At 42.0% G+C, this 23,708-nt stretch overlaps 2 protein-coding genes across 2 annotated transcripts; one reads left to right on the forward strand and one right to left on the reverse strand.

The window, feature by feature from the left end:
- The first annotated feature begins 4,262 nt into the window (after positions 1–4,262).
- On the forward strand, positions 4,263–17,416 carry tspan2b (tetraspanin 2b). The gene is made up of 8 exons (XM_085782129.1): positions 4,263–4,406; positions 11,355–11,457; positions 13,819–13,916; positions 14,031–14,105; positions 14,197–14,280; positions 14,379–14,435; positions 14,581–14,664; positions 14,768–17,416. Exons 1-8 carry the CDS (start codon positions 4,338–4,340, stop codon positions 14,831–14,833), a joined length of 636 nt encoding a protein of 211 aa, XP_085638255.1. The 5' UTR covers positions 4,263–4,337; the 3' UTR covers positions 14,834–17,416.
- A 1,410-nt stretch (positions 17,417–18,826) lies between these two features.
- Positions 18,827–23,324, reverse strand: LOC146984736 (mitochondrial glutamate carrier 1-like). The gene is made up of 10 exons (XM_085782130.1): positions 23,281–23,324; positions 22,330–22,439; positions 21,815–21,940; positions 21,499–21,554; positions 21,081–21,171; positions 20,881–20,999; positions 20,578–20,773; positions 20,333–20,490; positions 20,171–20,246; positions 18,827–20,036 (listed from the first exon to the last, which is right to left on the reverse strand). The coding sequence occupies exons 2-10, from the start codon at positions 22,350–22,352 to the stop codon at positions 19,877–19,879; spliced, it is 1,005 nt and encodes a 334-aa protein (XP_085638256.1). The 5' UTR covers positions 22,353–22,439; positions 23,281–23,324; the 3' UTR covers positions 18,827–19,876.
- Positions 23,325–23,708: the final 384 nt, after the last annotated feature.

Below are 23,708 nucleotides of genomic sequence, written 5' to 3' on the forward strand. Positions count from 1 at the left end.
TACTCAGTGTGCACTGTTTAGCAAGAGATGAAACAGAATGACAAGATCAGACATGGTTTTGACCTCACTATTTCCTCAGGTCCTTACTAACTATTCTAAATTTCCGACAACTCATGTCTCAGTCAGCACAGCAGCTTTATTCCAGGATGGGATAAATACCAATGGCAGAGCAGGTTTGACTTCAGAGGAATGCAGCACAGACAGGCCGAACATCCCGTGCATACTTGTACATCCATAGTCCAGGCTCTTCCTGCGGCGAAGGAATGTTGTTCACCAAGCAGGCGTCAGAGTCCAGCTCTGCAGTTTATACACACACGGGAAGATGGATTAGCTGTGGTGGTCCTAGCACTGCAAGAGAATTCCTGGCTACCTTAGAAAACTGGTGTAAACGCAGCTGTTGAAACGGCCTGTGGGCCATTGTGCGGAAAGAATGGGAACTGTACATAGGTCACAAATTTAAAAAAAAAGAAATCAGTAAGTTTGTAACTCACTGGACCACCACAGACAACCACAGCAGCCTATAAGTGGTCCGAATTCCTTCTATGTAGTCTTAATAATAAATAATATTCTCCCTCTTAGGGTTTTGGTGATGGTGGTGGCAGTTAAACCCATCACAATCATAATCAGGGGGTTATTGTCATCTTCATCCTCATGATATTGTGTTCAATAAAATCTAAGTGATATATCTCTCTTGGTTCTAATACAGATAGTACACATTTGTTAAAGGGGATCCATGCAATAAATAAATAAATAAATAAATAAATCCTCACTACTTCATAACTCCAGTTTTCCCAGTGTGGATGTTTCTCATCTGTATCAGCACAGGGTAACCAAGAGAGATGTATCACTTTTCATTGAACACAAACCAAAAACATGTCTACTGGTTTGACCACCACATTAAAAAAATTGAGGGTTAAATTAGCTGTGGTCATCCCTGGTTCTGTTATTTGTGTTAATTTGGTTTTATTTTGAAATATACGTACATCATTTCAACACAAGCCTAGATTAAGACATATCAACAAGACAGAGCAATAATACCCGTCTGTTTTTGCAAGAATAGAGTGCCCCCTTGTGATTAAATAGAAAGCTCAGCTGAATACTGTGCTTCTCCTCACTTTACCTCATCACCTTCTCCAGGATTCTGGCTGTGCTCTCACATTTTCTAATGCTGTTGCCTCACACATCATCACTGATGCTTTTCAAATCTGTATATGATGTGTTGCCAGGAAACCTCATTGCCACATAGGCGGCCTGATCAAGGGTTTACGAGACGTGACCTCAGATAATCTTTCGCTTCTGCGGATGGTGTGGCGCACACAGAGGGTGTGGTTTGTTAACCGCTTCACTCGTGGTGAAGGTGCAGTGCCAGTTTGTCTGCAAACACTGTATCTCCACAGTCATATGAGAGGAGACTAGGATGGCCTGTGCATCCTCCTATTTTAGATCAAGAATGCAAACACAAATGGATAATGTGAATAAACAGATCTGATTTTAATCACAAGCTCATGACAAAGAACTTTAAAAGAAATGTTTAATTTCTCTGCAACATTTGTAAAACCCTTCATGAGTACTGTGTGTGCTCAGGTCACCGTCCCTGAAGTAAAATCAACCCAGTTGATGTTCCCAGTTTACCCACTAGATGGCATCATGCTGCCACAGACTGATAAAAGTCTGTTTGTTGTTGCAATAATGACAGTTTTATGATGACAGTGTAATTAATGCTAATTTCAATATCTTAAATAGCCTTCAAAATAAAACTCCTTTACAAAATAAGACTATGGCCAACCCTCACAAACCAGTGGATACCACACTCCGTCATTACTGATGACCTCAGAGCTGAGGAAAAAGGTCCAGCCCTGACCCAAACATGAGTGCAACAGTCAGACAAATAACGCCAGCTTTACAGACCCCACCCATTTAGGAGAGGAAAAAACAAAACAAAACAAAACAAAAAACATGGATCTTAATTAAATTGTTAAGATTGCAGTTGCATGAACGTCACAACGGTGACGACAAACTTTCATCATGCTCTCTTTAAATATGACTTACTCCCATGACTAACCGTCGGCCTGTCAACAATATAAAGAAAAAGAAAACAGAGCCACCGACAACCACACCACCCCAATCCTGGATCCATTGAGTGAGTATCATGTTGAGCTGTAAAATGCTGCTGCATCTATTTGTTGTCTATTTTCATTGAGGTCATGACCTGCACACATTTTTCTTCTTCAGATGTTTGGACCCTCATAGCAACTGAGCCACCAACAGCCAACAATAACGAAGCAGCGGGGACACAGCGGTCTTGTTCCAGTCTTATCAGCCTTTCCTCTTTTGGCATTGCTCTGGTTAGCATCCAAATGAAACCTTTTCCAGTCTATCTCCCTCTCTTTCTCTGTCCTCCACAATTCCCCTAATGAGTCTCACAGCACAAAGGTCGCTGCTTTAGTTTCAGCTTAAAGAGAGACACATGGATAATGGCTGGAGGGAGCTGCATGTTAGTGATTATTCACATTAATACATCATCAAAGTACAATTCTATGACTTCTCTCCCTTTTCTCCTCATCATGTCATTCCTCATTCCCTCTGGTTGCGCTTGGCAGACCACTTTGTTCCTCTATAAGAACATTTTCTAACCAATGCCTAATTTCCCAGTGATAAAATAAGGTGCTCCTTGGATGTTTCCTCTGCTCTCCATGGTTGTGGGGAAAATATTTATGTTGAACATGGTGTTACTGCTGGGTTACATGCTCCCAGTCACTGATGACACTGAGGGAAGAAATCCAGCACAGGCGCTACTCTTTCCATTTCATTAATAGTCGTTTTAGTTTGTATGTTGTTTGAAGTGGGTGGTGCTTTGTTCAGGATTGCTTAGAAGACTGTTGTTTTTAAATATTAAAAGAAAATGAGCATTGAAACTCAATGATCTAACACTGATTAATAATGGAACTGATGAAAGGATAATAAGTCACCCAAGTAACCACAAGAGAGCAGGGATTGTTTCCCCTCAGTAACTCCACAGTAGTATGAAAAGAAAAACGCTAACAATCCAGACTGGATCCATTTTCAACCAAGTTACTGTGTCATTGCCATAAAACTGTCTGTTTTCTCAAAGACACAAAGACTGACATTTTCCTGGGCTTTTACTCGTTCAAACTGATTTTAATTACATCTGTAAAGATCATTCTGAAGGAGGAGAACAGTGGATGATAAAACTTACATAAAGTGAAGACCGCTGCAGGGAGCAAACAGAAGGAAATGGGAAGTTTTTCAGCTCCAAGTCCATCATTGGAGAATAATTGAGCAAATTGATTAATAAGAATTAAATTTCATTTTTACTCACTATCTATCTATTTATGTTTATGACTTACTTAAATTGCTGCACAGACATTTGGTCTGTGATATTGCATGCTGCTGTCGGGAAATGCTTCAATACCCTACCATCATTTGTGCCTTGTAAAAGGAAATTCAGTAAATGCTGGCTGTTCATGCAAATAATATAATTACAACATGAAACAGAAAGTCTGAAAACATTTCATTTCAGTTGAGCCTGGGCTTTCCCTTCTTCGTTTGCTGTCTTTTGTAATTCATGCTCTGTCGACTCTCTGAGGTCTGACTTTCGAAATGTTCTGTCATGAAATAGCTGGTTCCCTCACATATGTGTGCATGACAAAGATGTGGGAGGTGATACAGATAATAATGAGATGGTAATATATGGTAATCCATGATAAACACAAGAAAAACAACCCACTATTATTGTATGAAATAATGCTATAGGAATAGTAACATAGGGACAAACACATTATATTAATCAATGAGTTATGCACATTTTAAGAGTAAGCACGTAAAGTAGCCTACATCATCACTGGAACGTGGGTGTTTAACATTTAAAGTTAGCTTACAAATTGAGATACAAAAATAAAACGTGCATAGGCTACTGAAGAGTACACAGATGCCAGTGAACGTCATTGTGTATCATCAGTAAGGTAGGATTTATTTATTTTTTTTACAGGGAGAACGACATTTCTGCCAAACACTTGCCAAGTTCCCATCGTGTAGTCTCAGTCCCCCCTGTGGGCCCCCTCCGTATTATTGAAAGGGGCGGTCTGGAAACAGTCTAAGCGGATCCTGCGGTGTTTTTAGGCGTGCTCGTGCGCGTGCCTGTTGTGTGCGTGTGTGTGCGTTTGTGGGTGTGTGTGTAGAGAGCGAGCGAGCGAGAGAGAGAGCTTCTTGATGCACAAGTGTTGTTAGCGTGGTGGACCGTTATTGTGCGGAGGCAACACAACCGTCACAGCTATTTCTACGGGGATAAAGGCAAAAGACCGCAGCATCGAGCCGACATGGGGAAGGTGGAAGGCGGAATGAAATGTGTCAAATACCTTTTGTTCGTGTTCAACTTCATATTCTGGGTAAGTGCATGTTCAGCGTCTGTGTGGTGATGGGATGCGAGTTGTGCGTAAATGAACGCGGAGCAAGTGCAGCAGCAGCAGCAGCAGCAGCAACCGCAGTGGAGACCTCTCACTCACTGTGCACATCCGACTTTCACAGACACGTGTTATTTTAGTAACAATGAGATGAGATTTTGCCTCTTGTCCGACTCTTGTGTGCTTTATTTAGTCGGTTGCTGCCCGGCCGGCGTGGGTCTACCCCTGCGTGGCGCGGAAAGGGTGACAGCCAGAGCTTTTTAGTTTTGGCTCACCGGGCACAAATCAGATTTTCCACAGAGGAAAAACCCGCCCCTTTTTCCCGGGGAAGCGTGTTTTTGAAAGGAAGACTGAATGAAAAGACAGAGAGAGGGAGAGACTGAGAGACAGCATGGAAAACAAACTCAGCAGTTGGCCCCCAGCGCCACATTGCTTTATTAACAAGCTACACGGAGCTGATTGATAAAGTTACAAGCAGCCCGGGGGGCATCACATCCACAACTGTCTCCTCCCCTACTTTCATTATTAAAGTAGCACTTTGGCCACTCACAAGCAGACTCAAGAGAGTCACTTTATTCAAGACAAACTGTCAGGTGAAAGATGTGTGTTTGTATATGTGAGTGTGTAAGGCACACATGCCTTGCACATGTGCCTTCATAAACACTGACATTCAAGTTAAATGCTATAAATGAACACTTGTTAATGTCAAGAAATGAGATTGGAAGAAGTTGGTCTCCCTGCTTGATTGCTTTTGTGTGTGTTCATGCTTTGGCTAATGTGTGCCACTGATCACACTCCTTAGAGGGGAAGTTCCTTTGTGTGTGTGTGTGTGTGTGTGTGTGTGTGTGTGTGTGTGTGTGTGTGTGTGTGTGTGTGTGTGAGACAGAGAGAGAAATTTTCCAACAAGCATCTGTGGAGTGGATCAGGCGCTGAGTGCACCGTGAATGGATCCATTGTGACAGCAGGACAATAGCATAACTTCAGTCTGCTGCTCTTGCCTGGCTAAGCAGCAGAGCCTGCCCGAGACCTAAACACAGCACAAGCGGTCACACCACTGAGTTGTTCAGTCTCCACTTAACACCACAGCCCCCTCTCCAGCATCCAGCCTGGGTGTGTCTGCTGGCCAATCCCCTCTTAGTGCATCAGAGTATGGATGCATGCAGCAGAGACAACTTGGTAAATGTGCAGGTGGACGTGGAGGATGAGCGATCGTAGGAGAGTAAGGAAAAAGGGAAGACGACAAATGTGGCAGGATAGAAGAGGGTCATAGGGAGATTGAGAGGGATATTCATGTGCGTGCGCTCACATGGTAAAAGAGGGACAGTTGGCATGAACTTGACCCAGATAAAGATAGAAAATAGATCAGTATGAGGGTTAGTGGGATATTCTGTGGATGTGTGTCACAGTCTCTGTGAGTTAAATGTCACACTGAACTAACTACACACATACACACAGAAACACTGATGCTCCTCCATATGTGAGTTGTGCACATTCCATGTATTCTGTCAACGACAACTGATCAGTGATCACCCTCTGCTTATAATCACAGCATCCTGATCCCCCCCCGGGCCATTGCCCCCTCTGTTGATGGTTAAGTGAGAGATGATGAGAGGACTGTGGGTGATGAAAGCAGGTGGAGGAGGGGCAGATATGTTTCCCTTCAAATCCCCTGAGCGGACAGTAGAGCAGAGACAGGCTGCTGGTGCTTCCTTTGGAGGGGATGAGGGGTTGGGAGCTGTTACGCATACTGACACACACACACACACACACACACACACACACACACACACACACACACACAAAGACATGCACACTTTAAACACAAAAATGAACCTGAATGATGAGAAGTGCCATACACTTAACCACCCTCACTGTCATCAATCAGTACTTACAAAGTGTCTCATTGTTTAAAATCCTCGATGTCACAGTATCGTGATGTAGTGCGATTCCTGCAGGGCTCAATTAACTCGACTGTCACTAATGTAACACAGGCCAACTTTTTGTATATATTACTAATAGCTGCAAATCCAACCACTTAGAATGGAACATCAATACTTTGCTGGCTTCCCTGGGCTCTGTTTGCGAGCTATAGTTCTCTCACTGCCCTATTTGGTCAAAAATCAAGCCCACATGGCAAATACGGTGGGGCAAACATTGCTTCATACTAGTGGGGCGTGTGAAAGCTGCAGCAACAAGAGTGATTCCCACAGTTTCCCCCCAGTGTTGCTCCTCCACATCAAAAACAACTGATATGACACAGTTAGTGAGAATCCTGGTGGATTGATGATTCATTTGGTTAGTTAATGAAAAACAAACAGCTTAATCGTTACCTGTCCAGCAGTGTAAAAGGATATTGTTCTATATCTGAAAATGCCTTCACCACAATAGTGTCAGTGTTTTCTGCACTAGATTTGCATTCATTGCTTCAGGAAATGCTTCAGCCAATAGTCACACAGCTCCGAAGGTCAAGCACAGTGGAAAGAGTCAGGCTCCATCTCTGGGAACCTACACTATGTTTAATAAAATAGCTTTTTACTCTGTATTGTGTAAAATACTATATTATAATTTACTTAATAGAGTTAAGCAAACATCAGCATCAAGTTTCATGAAATGAAAACACACATTTAAAGGACATGTTTTGACTTGATCATTTATATTAATTATTGAGTTATTGATCCTGTATGTTAATTAAAAACAAATCATAAAGAATAAAATAATTTTATACAAAGCAAACAATGCACTTATCTCAAATATACAGTATACCGGTACTCAGATTTAAAAGAGCAGAACTAACAGTAATTCTGGTTTCATCTACATTTTATATCACAAACCACCAAGTCTTGACATTCTGACCTATGAGCTGTTCTTCTCGAGTTTTTTTTTTATTCTGTTCTGTAATGAATAGTTACATGACTAATATCATGTCTCTCAAACAGCTGGGATTGACATTGTACTTTTTGTGAGGAGTGGTGTCCACCAGGGCAGCATCCTGGGTCCCCTTGTTGTTTCTGTTATATGTCAGTGAAGTCAAAGATAGGTGCATTATGTCTTATTAGCTGCTCCTGCACTGTTTGTTTTGTTTAGTCTTGAATTCAGGTTTTATTTGGTTCAAAACTAAAATTATGAAAAATTATAATATTATTATTAGCACCTGCGTTAATAGTGAGGGTAGGAGATCACAACATTTTTATTAAAACCACCATCAATTATCTTTTTCCTTTTTTCATGATCATGAATGGTATCACAATATCACTGTAGGGCAAGCATGTGTATGACCGCGTTCAGGAAACTTTACAGACTATCTTTCTTGCCAGACAGTCTCAGTTTATGCACAGGGATTGTTTGACACTTCTGGCATCAAGTCTGGTGCAGGGCCAATCTGATTACACTTGTTTTTCCTGGATGGATGACTTATCAAAGGCGTAATAAATTACAGGCTACACAATACTTACACTAATTATTTACAGTACAGTGCAGTGCAGGGTGTAGCCCAGCTGATTTGACTCCTTTAGTTAGATTTTAATTGGCAGGAGAATATTTATTGTGTTTGGAAGTAGTTCGATTTTTTGTGTTAGTTTTTGCTCCCCTGTTTCATAGTTGATATTAATATTCAACACAGCGTGCTTGACTTTACTCAGATGTAAAGCTTAACTAACACAAAAAACAAAGTTTAAATGGCAAATGCCTTTATAGCAAGAATACTTAATTGCTGTAAGGATTTCAGATTTTTTAAATGTCTTTTTGTAAAGAAAGTTTGTTTATAAATCTGACACAGATCTGTGGACATTTTTCCTTTATATACTTTTGCACAACTCTCCACCATCATTAGTTGAAATTCAGCAGATGTTGAAGTGCTCTTGCACTGGCTTTACAAACAGCATTAACACCAAAACTAAATATTTTTCCAGTATCCAGCCCTAGAAACACTTCTGCCTGTGTTGTTGAGGTTGTTGTGTGCCATTACACTCCCCCACCCTCGCCCTGTGGAAGAGTACAATGGGATTTACTCCACCCATAATTATCTCACTCGTATTTACACTTTCCTTCTGCCCATCATTTTTAATGTGCGCTTGCATCTGTTTTCACAAACATAAGGCAGACAGACAACACAGAGAACTATTTTTGTAAAGCTTGAATCACTCACCAGTTGCTGCTGGATTTAAAGATGGTGTTTACAACAGTTTTGCTTTGATATGCTGTTTTTCTTTTATTTATTTTTTTGCTGTAATATTTTCCTGAAAACAAAGTCCCACCTAGAAAGTGGATAATACCGCAGACTGTCTGACCAACACCACAGTCCTGTGTCAGCTTAGCCCCTCTTTTCATGGAAATTCCCCCTCACAAAAAGACTATTTAACAGCACTGTTAAAAAGTAAGCCTTACACCATAAAAGAACCTCAATAAAGCCTCGACACAGAGATTTCCATCCCCGTCAAGGAGTATGCAGACATACAAGCTATCTTCACATGTGTTTGGACAGACACAGAGGACGTGTGGAGTTTTAGCTTTGTCTCAGGACAACATTGTAGCCTGTGTCCTGGGGCAAAGAAAAAAAAGATGATGGGTTCTCTAATAACCTCTTCTCTTTTCCTCTCTCCTTTCCCTCTTTCATTGTGTCTGTCTGTTTCCCTGCTATTGTGTGCATATAGTCACAGGGAGACAGTGGGTCTTTGTCCTTTGGGTGATGTTGGGAGGTAGTGAGTGAGGGAGGGGTGGGGGGTTAAGGCGAGGTGGGGTGGAAGAGGGGGACACACAGAGATAAGTTCAGAGAGGGCGAGGGAGTGTAGATTTGGGAGGTAGAGAAGCAGAGGAGGGAGGGAGGGAGGGGTGTGTCTGTTGTCAGCCTGGATAATGATGGCAGACGAAGTGGTGGGGGGTAAAGTGGGAGGGGGGGTGTTGATTGTAAGCAGTGACGGGGTTAATGCGACCTATGGGATAGTCAGGCGCTGGAGTGCCTTGTGAATCCATTTAGTGTGTCGGCCACTGCTGGGTGTTGGATGCAGCCTCTGGTCTACGCGTCTATGCGTCTGGTTCTGAAAAGGCTGTTAAATGTAGCTGTAACAGTGATGAGGTTTGACTGAGCTCGGAGCTCTTCCCAACAGTCAAACCACCACCTGCTTCTCCACACAGCATTAACACACCACCCAGCTCCTCTAGCAAAGTGTTCATACGCACACAGTTCAGTGGACAGTCGTCCTCACCTCACACCTCCACCAACACACCATCGCACCATCAGGTGTTCCGGCAAATACCAGTGTTAAATAGATCCAGATCCTCTCTCTGGACTAATCCACCCTGGTTCAGTAAGTCTACAGATCCGAAGCCTTCACTTCATAGTGCTTTATCACTTTGGACCTGCTAATCCTGAAACCCCAAGAGCTCAGCTGTCCCATACATCACCAGGCAAAACACTAAATCCTTAGTCGGACTCTGGGAGGAAGCCAGCTTCCCAACACCTGTCCAATTTTGATGCTTTACAACTGAGCTACTGGTTTTACTTCAGACCAACACCATGAAATATAACCTGTGGAGTGGAGGAGGAGAGGAGTGTAGACAGTGAGGATGAGGAGGATATGCACAAAATGAAGATCAAAATAAGTGACATTGCAGAGGCAGAAATGGGCAGGGTAGATTTGGTGAACAATAGGTGGTAAAACACATTTAAGAGTCATGGAAACAGGCATGGAACTATTTGTTTTTTCCTGAGCTTGGCAGTGAATGTTTGTTCCTCTGAATAAATTCAGTTAACAGAGCTCAGGGACACGGAAAACAAACAGTCACACAAACAGCGGTCTACCTAAATTCTGAGATCTAGGACACGGAGAGACCATGTGACGCGGCGCTCCTAAATACCGTCCATTTAGGCAAATCATTTCATTTATCTACACACATACACACACATAGACACTATCTGTTTTGAAGCTGGGCTCAAAAAGGTTTTCAGACTGGATTATCCTCAGGGGGCATGGGCTCAGTGATCGCTAAAACCTCTCAGTATTGATCTGTCAATGAAGCACCACACCACAGTTTCAGCCTTTGAAAGCATCTCAAGTCTAAGAACTAAGCTTTTAACTTCAAAACAAGATGGTAGATGATTTTGTTTGATGTATAGAAATTGTGGTTTTTAGTTGAAGGAAAATATGAGCAACATGGAACCACGTTTTCCAAACAAACAGGAGAGCCTGTTTCAGCTCAAGGTGCCACACTCCTGCCCACAGCCAAGCGGGTCATTTTCTCCCCACTGGGAAGCCAGAGCTTGCCAAGGGCTGATTCAAAGTAGTTCAAGTTGCATTTTGCTGAGACCTATCGCTCTAGAGCCGTTAAAAGATCCACATGTTACAGACACGTTGTGAGACCTATTGTTATACACAATACATTAAGTTTTAGCTTAACTACCTTTTAATGAAATGATTTTTCTGTTCCCTAAGTGCAAAGGGTGGAGGGCCACAGTGGAAACTCCACAGCACCAGTTGCTGTCGTTATGTGGAAAATCACATTCAGGGAGAGCGAACCCAAGAACAAGCCTTCTGAAGACCTGAAAAACATGCACTTTGACTGTTGTGTGTTGGATGAGAGGAACACTGCCCTTGTGATTAATGCGGAAAACGATCAGCAGTAAATGATGTCAGACCTAAAGCCAGGATAAAAATTGATATGAAAAACATGCTCCACTATCAGATACGGTTACAGATTTGCTAGTTTTTTAGACATTTAACCAGAATGAGCAGAGAGGATCATGAGGGGAGTCTGGTTAAGGAATACAGTTGGTATTTATCAGGGTTTGTTTGCAATTAAAGCCTGGATACACACAGTGCAATGAGTCTGGACAGTGCATGACTCTAAACCACTTGTTTTGCATTTGTCTGTTTTTTCCCTCTGTATTTCTCATGTAATGTATCTCATTGTTTGTCTGTCTGTCCTGTCTCCCTTCAGTTGATGGGATCCTTTGTTCTGGCTGTGGGGCTGTGGCTGCGTTTTGACCCAGAGACTGTGTCTCTGCTTAACGGCGATAAGGCTCCAGACACCTACTTCATTGGTGAGTAAGGTCGCCTCAGATAATCTCCACTGTTGTCAGCTTACACACAATGTAGATGTATAATAATTACAATCCTATAATTCAACCCAAGGCCATAATTTAATGCATGCGTGCAGATATGGGTTGTGCTGAGAACCTGTGGTAATGCTGTTGCTGTCAACTTGAGATGAAAAATTGTGTTTTCATCACCACAAATTTTTTTTCTTGTAACGCAGCGCTTTGGTTTGTGTCTTAAACATGTGCAGCTGGGGAATCACTCTGAACGGGCCAAGGAAAGTTCAGTTATTTCCCTATGAAATCTCAGCAATTAGATGTTTATGCTGACTGATATCATCAATGGAAAGAGTTGAGGCCCATTCTACCCATTTTTGCTCTAGCGAAGATAAGACGACATTTACCACTGATTCACATTTGATGTGACTTTTTCTTATAAACAATTCTGGAAATCATTGATATATATAAAACGTTTATTGACAGGTTTTAATGGAACTCACTTTGGCTGTGCATAAATGTCTTCCTGTGTGTCAGAGGGGATATTCCAACCACAGGCCTCCCCCACACACTCGCAAATACACAGAAATACACACTTCATTACCACATATAAAAGCCCACACACACGCACAGAAATCAGGGCCTAAAGGACGAGTCTGTCTTTTTATGTGTGATTATATGGCGTCTACGATTGTCGAAGTTTGAGGAGGCGTTCCAGTTCCAAATCTTTCCACATACAAATAAATGTCAGCGTTCAACACACTCTTACACTTTTTCTATTATTAGAGCTCATGACTGTGTGAATAACAGGAAATCTGTGCTTCACATAGTGCATAAATGCACAAGGGAAACCACATGGCCGCTAACCACCTTTCAATCAGTCATCCTCCCACTGAGTCCCACATGAGAAGAGAAAGACAGTGGGTTGGAGTGGGGGCTGTTAAAAGGGCATATGGAAGAAGACAATCATAGAAAAAGATGGAGATCAATGGCAAAGTTTTGATGGAAAGTCAGATAAAATGACATTGAAGAATGGGGGAGAAGAGGAGGGACAGGGGTTAAACCATCCAGCATGAGATAATAACTCTTAACATCCCTCAGACTCACTGGTACTTTATTTTCTTCTCCAAATCTAGCTGTACTGTTTAGAGTGATAACGTCATGCAATGGCAATGATTGTTGTTGCAGTGTAGTGAGCCCTATAATAGTGTTACAGTATATCATCATCTCTCTGTCTGCATGTGTTTGTGTTTGTGAACTAAGACTCAGATGTCCATGGAGTTTGACCAGGGATGAGTGGCTTGTGTCAGGTCCACTGAGAGTATTAGCGCTACACATGGCTTTGACAGCTGAGAGCACTCAACAGTTGCTATGCCTCGTTCCCATGGCATCGAGCCCAGGACATACCTTCTGTGTACTTTGAATGATGTATGATAAGAAAATGAGAACAATTTCAGACTAAGAGCTCTAGACAAAGAGAAAAGCAGCGCGGTCTTCTTGGAAAGAAGAAACTGCTTCGTGTGAAGTTGTGTGGATGAGGTCGCGGTCTCTTATCACAAACTCAAAAGATTTCAAATCTCATCAGCTTGCCAAGTGATCATTTGACGCCTCAAGCGGGGAACTAAACTCTCCTTCCTAACAACAAAAGGAACGACACTCCCAAGTCACTGCTTGTATCGCATCATGTCTTTTTGTTGACACACTGGGATCCTATGAACCCTCTTCCTTATCCGTTCCCACCTGAGCCCACATCAGTACCTGGGGGGCCGTTGCGTCCTCTCTAACCCCGTCCTCTACAGAGCCGTTGCCTGGCAACAGACCCCACCTGTGTAAGAGCACACTTGTGGAACCAATCTGTTGTTGAGTTCCTCCCTGCAGACCTACCAATGATGTACTTTTCCTAATGAGAGGGTTTATGGGAGATGATGATGTACAGGACATGAAGCATCCCACTTAGGGCTCCCACTTTAAGTCACGTTAACAAAGCTTTTTTACATTGCTGCTTGCATGAGGACCCTAAAGGCATCACGGGCGGGTCAAGGATAAAAAAAAGGATCTGACAAAGCATCAATCACTTTGCTGCCATTTGTTCAGCTGACCACAGAAATAGTACAGTCTGAAATATGAATGCCTCTGTCTGGGCCAGTCTGACCGCCTCACCATACATTCCTTGATCTTTGCTGCCACCTGCTGGCGCATTGATAGATTAAACTTGCCTGAGGGGATGAGCTGAGCATTTCAAGAAGAATCAACCCAGAAACAAATGTTAACAAATGTTTTGTAAACGTATATAATCGGAATCTGTCAAAATAAATTGTAATCCATTGTGTCTTTTCCTCAAAACTGAAGTTTTTCCTCCTGTTTCTCCAGGTGTGTATATACTGATTGGTGCTGGCAGCCTGGTGATGTTGGTTGGTTTCTTTGGCTGCTGCGGAGCCGTGCGGGAATCTCAATGCCTGTTGGGTTCAGTGAGTACATATGTGCGCAAAATGTGTGGAAATAGTGAACTTCAATGCATCAATACCCCATTTCTAAGTACTGACTGTACAAGTACTGAGTTTCTGTGTCTGTGGATTTTTCAGTTCTTTGCCTGCTTGTTGATCATCTTTGGGGCTGAGGTGGCAGCAGGGGTGTTTGGATTCCTAAACAAAGACAAGGTACATTTGTTTTCATAGCAGTTAATATGATGTTTTTTAACACACAATATGCAATATGTGCCTCATCGTTCCCCTTTCCTCTTTCACACAGATAATTGAAGATGTTCAGAATTTCTACGCAACAACGTACAATGAAAACAATAACAGCACCTTGATCGTGTCATACCAGAAAGTAGTAAGTAAAAAAAAAACTATAGATAAAGATTAACCTTTGGTCAGAAAGTAGCATTAGCTAATCACGTCATCCTCTTATGTTTTTCCCCTCTCTTTTAGCTGAACTGTTGTGGAACCTCAGTGACCCCCTGCCCTGATCCCCAACCAGATACCAAGGTAGAATCTGTCACCACCTCCAGTCTCAGGATGGCAATTAAATTCTGCCCTTTTGTTGTAGAGTGAATGAGTCACGGTGCCGTACAAAACATCCTTGTCCACTTGAGCTCAACTTAGCCTGACTCCTGTTATCTTTGCTCTGCAGGACTGTGATACAGGCATCAAGGATTTCTTCAACAGTAAGCTCTACATCATCGGTTACGTGGGCATTGGCATTGCTGGAGTCATGGTGAGTGAGTGGTGATCTGGGAGTGGTTGAAAACACACAGGTACACTCACGTACTGTAATTGATCATTGTTTTACTAAAAATGATCTCTGTCCTTTTCAACAGATCATTGGGATGATCTTCAGTATGGTTCTCTGTTGTGCCATTCGCAACAGCAGGGAGGTCATCTAAGCTGGACCGTTGACTTGTACCCATCACCCCTCCTTTACCCCGCTCCAAGAGACTGTATAGCCTTCAGATCAAATGTCAGCCCCTTCATCCTACCGGGGACCCAGGAAATTGACCATGTTTTTAAAAAGCCGTTCCACTGTGGTGCTAGACTCAGCTCTCCTGGCCGGACCTGTATTTTCTTTGAAATTGTATTTATTTATTTGCCATCACAAGCAGCCAAATTGACTTTCCTAACAGACTGATAAGACTTAGACCATTCATGTTTCCAGTGGGGATAGATTCATTTGTGAAGTTGCCCTGACAATCTTGTCAGATTGTTTTTCCTCATGGCCATTTGGCTACCACTACAAATTTTAACCCACATACTGTCGCAGTAGTGTCAATGCTTTTTCACACTGCCTTGACACTGACCCCATGGCTGTGGGAAACTTAAGCCCAGAGAGAGCAATCTGAGGTGAAAGCAGCTGCATGTGCTTATCTGCGCACACACACAAATCAAGACACACAAACACGGATGCGCACATACACATAAACACAGCAATGTTGTGTTACGTGAGACAGCAGCCTTAAAAAAGCCTGTCTGGCGTCTCATAGGGAGCCCTGATTGGTGGGATCAGAGTGGAGTGTCAAGAGAGAGAATGGCCTGTGAATGTTTCGTGAGTGCATCCATCATGCAACCGCTGTGGGCTTACCCACTCACTTACAACATACAGTACACGCACTCTGTGAACTATGCAGTCACAGGTTGCTCTATATAAAGAAAATCCACAGTTATATTAAGGAATAGCTCAATATTTTTGGGAACACTATTATTGATTTTATTGCCAAGGGTTAGATCAGAGGCTAATCTAACACGCATCCTAACAATACAGTACATAAACTGACCTTAGCTTAGCACCAAGACTGGAAACGGGGGGAAATAGCCAGCCTGGCTATTTACCAAACTATCTGTTTCCCTTTGTATCCACTTTTTATCAAGCTAAGCTTACCATCTGACAGAGCTGTACTTCATATTTACTATACTAAGTGGTATCAATCTTCTCATCTAACTCTTGGTAAGAAAGCATATTTCCTGTAATCTTGAACTATCCTTAAGGACAAATAGCATACCAGTGCGTGTGCCTGTTTGAATCCATTCACTACAAATCATGCACAGTTTCCATTAAGAGTCAACAACATACTGGTATGTTGTGTGTAAGTGTGCACTACAGTGGATTGCACAATTCAAGCAAGTTTCAAGAGCCCCCTACTGAGCACAAATGATTGAAAAAGCTGCACATAGTGGCGTACATCAAAACATCTAAACCCATGATTTGCAGTTAAGAGGTTAAAACTTGCACACACACTGGTCTTGTCCTTCAAAGAGGATTTACAAACCAAACTCCCTCCTCGTCTATTGGGTAACTCTGTGAAATAAATACCACTTCCATCCCCTAATAATATATGTCCTCCCTTACGTAAGAGAGTACTTGGAGCTGGATCATATGGATATGTTTTCAGGCTATACATATACTAGCCGGTCAACTGAGAATAGGCGCTGTTTCTGTGATATTCAGTTATCCAAGCCAGGTCTTTGATCTTCCCTGCTTTCCTGCTCTTCCATCTTGTTCCCCCTGCGTGCCTTAAAAGTACACCGCCCACAACAAAAACACCAACTAAATCATCCCTGTTTTCTTCTCTCTCTATTGACCTCATTGGAGGCTTGGATAGAAACACATTTATCCAGGTTAAACCAGGCCACTTTTTGAATTTGAAGGGTTTATTTTCCAGTGTCAGGACTCTGGTATGTAAATATGTTTGAGTTTTTTTTTTGTTTGTTTGTTTCTTTTGTAGTTGTACATTATTTGTGGCTGATGTGTTAGTTACTATTTAACATGCTGTGCGTAGACAGACGTTTGCAGTAGTTTTACAGTGTTCTTGTAATGACAGAGTAGTCAAACCAGATCCACACAGCCAAAACAGTCTGTTAACGTGCCTTTCTTAAATAACCAGCTATTTTTCAACAACAGGCTATCTGAACGTAGCACACAAGTGTACATATGTTAGTAGAGCTGGGCCGCAATTAATTGTCATTCACGTTGGACAAGTAGCACATATGGCTCAACTTGCCATGATTGTTTTGGTATGTTTTCAAGTGTGGCGCTCGATTGTGTCCTCTCAGCCAACAGAGCTGAAGTGGTGAAAAGAACGGTTTCTCTTCCAACAATTTCAAAAGCCTTTTGGTACTAATAAAAATCTATTCTCAGGACTCTAAACAATAATCTGAATGTTGATGAAGTCCAGATGAGCAAACTATACAGGACACAAGCACTTGTGAATATTATTTTTGCTTGTTTTCTTTTTTCACATTTTAGTGTGATGTTACACATGTGAGGACACAACAAAGGCTAACATACCACTTCAGGCTGCTGGGATGACAGTAAACAGTGTGATGGCACTGGACTGTCACTCCTGAGGCTTTGTGGAACAGGAGGAACTAGGAACAGTTGAGTGCTACTCAATCCACAATGCTGTAGCTGTGTTCCTCAGTTATGTTTGTTTGAGCAAATCTGGAGATGTAATGTACTGTGCTCCGAAGAAAAACTGTGTACACAGTCGAGCCTTTCATAGTTGATTGTGTGTTAATTTATTTTAATACCATTCCAGGCTTCTCAGGAAGATAGGTGATTGAAGTTTAATAAAGCTTTTAAAGTTTTACAGTTTCCTGCATTAGAGTTTCCTTCTTTTGTCACAGGTGTTTACCATATTCAGATATTTATAGCTATAAGTAAGCTTTCACAGGAACTGAAACAAGAAGAACACACAGGTCCGGCCACCATTACATACACAACCGGAGTCACATACACATACTCTGCATTGCTTATACAGCAGTCCAAGTCCACTTCCAGTCATTCTCTGGACTGAATTATGAAATACATCCTCCACTCCAAGCCAAATGTAATTTACTCAGGTAAATGAATTGTGCTTCATCTGACACAAGATAAACTCCTTTTGTGTGCATTTGTAACAAACACTGAAAAAAAACATTGATGTAGTTGTTGGCATAAATTTAGAATCAAGAAAGAGACTATCCCCAGGGACACCAGCACTTAGTGGCTGTAGTATGTTCACTTATAGCATGGGTATTTAGTTTAATGCAGCTTGTTTGAAATTAAAATCATAAATATAACCTTCAAAATAATTTTGTTTTAACAACACATTCAATTCGATAAATTGTTGAATGCTATATTCATTTGATTCATATCTCTTCCCAGTTGATTGTATTTGATATCCCATGTGATTAGGTAGTTTTCCAGGTTTAGTTGCATGAGTCTCATGTCAGAGTTTCATCTTTCTGCACTTGAGCTGAAAGGGCAGCTGAATATTTAGCTGAGGGTATAGTTATGCATGATATGAGGAATCCCCAGTGTAGAGTTACCCCAACACTGCAGCATGAGCACTTTTACTGCCACTAACCTACCGCTGCCAGTGGTGCATGTGTGGAGGAGTAGGGTAGCACCTCTCAAGCTTGCATCAGAAAAAGTACTACAGCATCTAGTCAACTTGCTGTCACTTGTTCCCAAACAGCCCTACGTACCTGAGAAAACGTGAATAAGTGGGGGTCCTCCTTTTTGGCTTTAGGCTGAAATGTGCATAATATACTTCAGGCTATAAACACTGCACAAATAACACAAATAAACACTGCATTTATGAATATTTATTCAGCATTTGGAAATCGGTATTTACATGCATAATTCTAAAATGAACTTAGAAAATAAATAATCGTCTCAACTGGTTGAAACACTTTCAACATATTGAAATGTTAAAATTGCCCTCAATTTGACTGCACAGTTTGAGGAAACTGAAACAAGTACAGTATATTTATTTACATTGATAGCATTGTTTTAAGTACTTTGACCCATGAAAGAGCGCAGCCTAAGTGTCTATCACAATACATCCGTGTAAGCTTCTGTTTCTAAGGAGAACAAGCAAATACACAGAGGTCATGTTGCATTTCTTTTTTTCCAGATGACTTGGTCCCACAGGCACTGCAGAGCCTTGTCCGTCATCACTTAAATTTACCATCATTTAATAACATTGCTTTCACCACACACACAAAAGCTGCTCTCCAAAGTCAACTGTTGCAGGCCATATTGAACTGTTCAACTTGAAAGTTACATGATAGCTGTGAATGCTGCCACAGAAAGATTCACAGTGCCCAGTTAAAACCCCAAACACCTCACCGCAATTACTGTTCAGAACAAACACCAGAAAGCCTCTATGATAGACTATTGTGTTGTGACCAGCTATTCAAAGAACAGTGTAGATAACAAGAATGCTAAACACTATTCTGAAGCATCGCAGAATCCCTGTGTAACATCCCAGTGGGTAGGAGGATATCCTGATGTTTGTTTTGAATATAAGCTACCAAGTTTTTCCATCCAGGCTGTTTAGAAGACAGCATGTGGCAATCATTTTGTGAACAAATCTATTTACCAAATGATATCTACTTTAAAAACAAATACATTATATACATAGACCTGGATCAACACCCATGGCCCACTTTTAGTTGTAACCCTTTAAAACAGGGTTGAAGCTATTCAAGTAAAGTTTCAATATTCTGCCGTTGGTAGTTGGCACTAGTCTTAGCACGCTTAGGTCTCTTTTTCAGCACCATGTAAGAGCCATCACCGAAGGCAGTGGCAAGATATGCAGGTTAGGGTTACTGTTAAGTGATATGCAGTGCATTTAGGGGTAGGCTCTAAATCTGAGGAAACAGGAAGGAAGGTCTGGTGCCACAAGTCCCTCAGTGAGGAAAGTGATTCCTCGCAATAAGCTCTGCTGAAGCCCACATGGACACATATCTCCCTCTCTTAAATAAGGGATAGTTAAAGCTAAATGCATAATTTGAAACCATTTTGAAATAAAATGACATCTCTCTGGTCCCTTTAGCATTTTACTCTGAAAACCTCCTGCAATAAAGAGGTACACAGTAATAAAGAGCTGGGTCCATAGCTGCCTGTAATTTAATGAGGCGGCAGAAAGACTAGGGGAACAGCTGGTTTATGCAGAGTATATGTTGTTGGGGGTGTACCCCAGCAGGAACTCTCCAACTCCTACAAAGTACACAACCTGGGCAATACCAAAGAGAGGAGCAATAACCAAGGCCCGGCAACTGGCTCCCTTGAGGAACGCGCCGGGTCCCTCCTTTCTCAGGATGTTTCTGCAATGTAGAAGAGAGCACAGAGTTAGCTTGAAACTGATGTCATTTTTGGCAACCCCAGAGAAGGGTAATCTAGCCACAAGACAGTGGGATCCATCACACCTATATTTGTGAAATATGAGAGATATGATTACCTGACGCAGTCCACTACTCCATTGTAGGTTTCTTCGTTAGCTCCTTTTTTGAGCGATTGCAGCCTTGTCTTGACCACTGCACAGGACATAAACAAAACTTATGTTCAGTTTCAAGTCTGTCAAACATTGACCATATATGTCTGCATAGACTGTGTCCCTCACCGTCACAGGGGCTGACAGCTACTGCAGCGACGGATCCAGCTGCGCAGCCAGACATGAAGGACCAATAGAAGGGCACAGATGGGTCTTCGGATGAATGCTGGCCCAGCTGGTGCAGATGTGCGAAAAGAGGGAAGTACACGACAGAGAATGGGATGTCCCTAGAAGACAACAAACAAGCATGTTTCCTTTATTAAGAGACTGCAAACCAAAGATCGGAAAACCAGTGTGACAGGTGCTCATCTCACCTCATCAACGTGGCCCCAAGTCCCCTGTACAGCCCTGTGACTCCCTTGGTCCTCAGCAGCTCTCTGGTGATCTCTGTTGCCGACACTCGCATGACTTGGGGCGCAGGGCTGGTGTTGTAAGCGCGGCTAAGAACAGCACTGGTTCCCCCCATCTTCAGGGTTGCTACTACGCTAGGCATCACCCTCTGCTGGGCGGCTAATGGGAAACATGAAGCATTTAATTTTTCACCAAGGCATAAGAAGGAATACCCCAAAGCATTATTAGATGCTAATGTTATATTCTGTTGCTTTGTCTGTACTTACCTAGCCTGCCAGCGTCCTGCAACTGGATCTTGAGCATTTCCATGGGTGTGGTGATAATGACCTGGCACATGCCTGCGCAGCATCCTGCCAACATCTCCTTGAACACCGTCAACTTGCCACTGAAGACAAACACACCAAGTCAGAATCCAAGAATGGTATTTAAGTTCAAGACTCATGTCTTTTTCAGTCCTACAACTCACCTATCTTTGCTCAGCTGATGGCGGAAGAAGTCATTGGCAGCTAGCTTGATGGCCTTCTCTGGAGTTACCAGGGTGAGATTTACTGCAGCACCTGAAATAACAAGCATGCCTCATGAGTCTTCAAAACTTAATTTTGACTGAACAAAATTCAGCCTCTCTCACTGCACTATAGTATAATAATTTGAAAACACATTTTGCATAGAAGAAGAAATAATAATACATGTAATGAAATAGAGGAATTGGTATAACAAATTTACAGACAACAGTCTGTGAAATAAATTACTCCCACCCACTGGATCACAGAAGCTGTCAATGAGACAATGACATTTGCCAATTTAAATATTGTAGGCTCAAGCTAAATCCAAGGTAAATAGTCACAACCACCAAAAGTAATTATGACCAGTCTGACAGGTCTTACCTCTATACATGCCAAAGTAGCCGTCAGATCTAACAGTCTTTATAAGACAATCCATCCTGAAGAAAAAATAAAAACATTAGCTGTGTAGAAAAAGTTTTCACATTATATTCTGCTGTGTCAAATGTTGCTGCCATGAAACAGCGGATTCAACAAAACACTAAATAATGTAAATCAACACTAACTTCCCAGCATGGGGACAACAGCTGATCTGATGGTATCACTGAAATCTGATTTACAGAACTTAAATATGGTAAGAAAAGGCCATTGTAAACAAGGCTTTTGACCGTACACATGGAATGAGAGATGACATCCTTACATGTTCTTGTAGAGTTGCTGCCCGCTGCGCTGGTTCTGCAAGCGGGTCTTGGCCAGGTCTATAGGAAACACGCAGGTGACTCCTACCATGCCTGCAATCCCTCCATTGATCAGTTTGGCTGGGAGGCTGTTGAGGGGCAAGTCAGAACAGGCATGGACATAACAATCATTCTTATTCTTGTTGCATTTTCAATTAGAGTAAAGTTGGGCACGCCCAGGTGAGATGCCAAAACCTGCTGGAAATTAACTGGATTTAATATGCCTCAGCAGGTGTGTTCCATGTCAGGCATTGGTGTTGCAATAGAAGTCGGTACAGAGTAAATTAAACAATATACTACACACATATGTGTATGAGGCAATACATTTCCCAGGGCTTCTTTGATTTGCCATGTTAGTTTTACAGAAAAAGCACACTGCACACTGTAAGATTACTCTATAAAATGATTCAAATGAAAGCATGCTTTATTCTCATTGTTCTCCCACACATTGTGCTGGAGGGTTTGGTCAGGTTCATACCTTATCTGCTGTTGCGGGGCCATGGTTCTTGGTTGTCTTGGTGCAAAAGTTGGTCAGCACAAAAGGAGGAGGCCGCAGAGGGAGAGCAGGCTGAGAGTCCCTGAGAGACACTGAGCAAGGCAAGAGTAGAAAGAAGCTCAGGGTTATATATACGCAGAGGCATGCCCAGCCCTGCAGATACTTAGATGAATTCGACATTGCTCTCCACCCCCCTGCAATGGTAGCCAAGAAATATGGAGCTAGGGTCAGTTGTCACCTTACCAAAATCTAACCACAATCCAAATAGCTTTTCATGGATACACGTGCTATTCAAATTCATGACTTTCTTTTTTATTAGATTTGAAGCAGTTGGGAGAATCTGACAGCCTAGAGATGATGGGACTAATGCTGCTTGCTGTGCGGCAACACTGCCTGGTTTATATTTCTTGTGCAAAAAAAAAGAAAGAACTATTGTCATTCATATACACAATTTGAATCAAAACTAATACAATCTTCAAGAGTAAACTCAAATGTCAATTTTGCCCACTCTTCTCTCTAACTTCAATCTTTTAAAATCTACCAAAGCAAATTTCAAGTGCAGCTCAATGGTGCCCCAAGTGGACATTTTGTTTAGCATTACCAAGTTAACCAAGTTTCCATTAATAATCAGTGAGCCTATCTACAAAGCCATCGTTATGGAAAACCTAGTGCCTGAAACATATCTATATATTAAATTAATCAAGAACAAATCTATAAATATCAATTGCAATTGTGATTTTGAGAGTGAACAGTATGTCCTGACGTTTCACATCCCCTAAAGCACAATTTGCATATTCCTCACACCGCCCTCCTGTTGAACAGGACAGGTTACCTACAGTTTGCCACAGCGGCTTCACTGACCGGCAAAACTATCAAGCTTCATGTCACTGCAGATTTATTTCTAACAAAACCATGACAGCATTCAGCACTCACCTTGAATGAAATTAACCTCGCTGTAGCAAAGTTCAGCTGCCGACTCTCCCTCTATGCAGCTGCAGGAGTGGAGAAATGAATGAATGGAGGGAGAGAAAGAGGCAGAGGGAGGGAGCGCGTGCAGACATTATGGCCAATGGGAGAAACGCTCTTGTGGGCTGAACCTCGCTTTCCGTCGTCGTTAAATCCAGGTGAACATGATGCAACTTTTACCTGAGATTGTTTCATTGCAGAGACACAGTGAGTGTCACAGAGGTTTCAAACAAAGTGCAGATGCCTCGGTTTAGATTGTAATTGTTGTACTTATTCCAAGAACTGAGCAAGTGTAGCTATATTTTCTTTTCCTCATTTTGTGTTGTAAACTTAGAGCAGAGTTTGAGCTCAGTTCAATAAAGTGATGAACACCAGACAAGCACATGGGTAAATTA

The sequence above is a fragment of the Trachurus japonicus genome, chromosome 7, assembly GCF_045865225.1.
Source record: "Trachurus japonicus isolate A0001 chromosome 7, Traja_1.0".
In the NCBI taxonomy this organism is placed as follows: domain Eukaryota; kingdom Metazoa; phylum Chordata; class Actinopteri; order Carangiformes; family Carangidae; genus Trachurus; species Trachurus japonicus.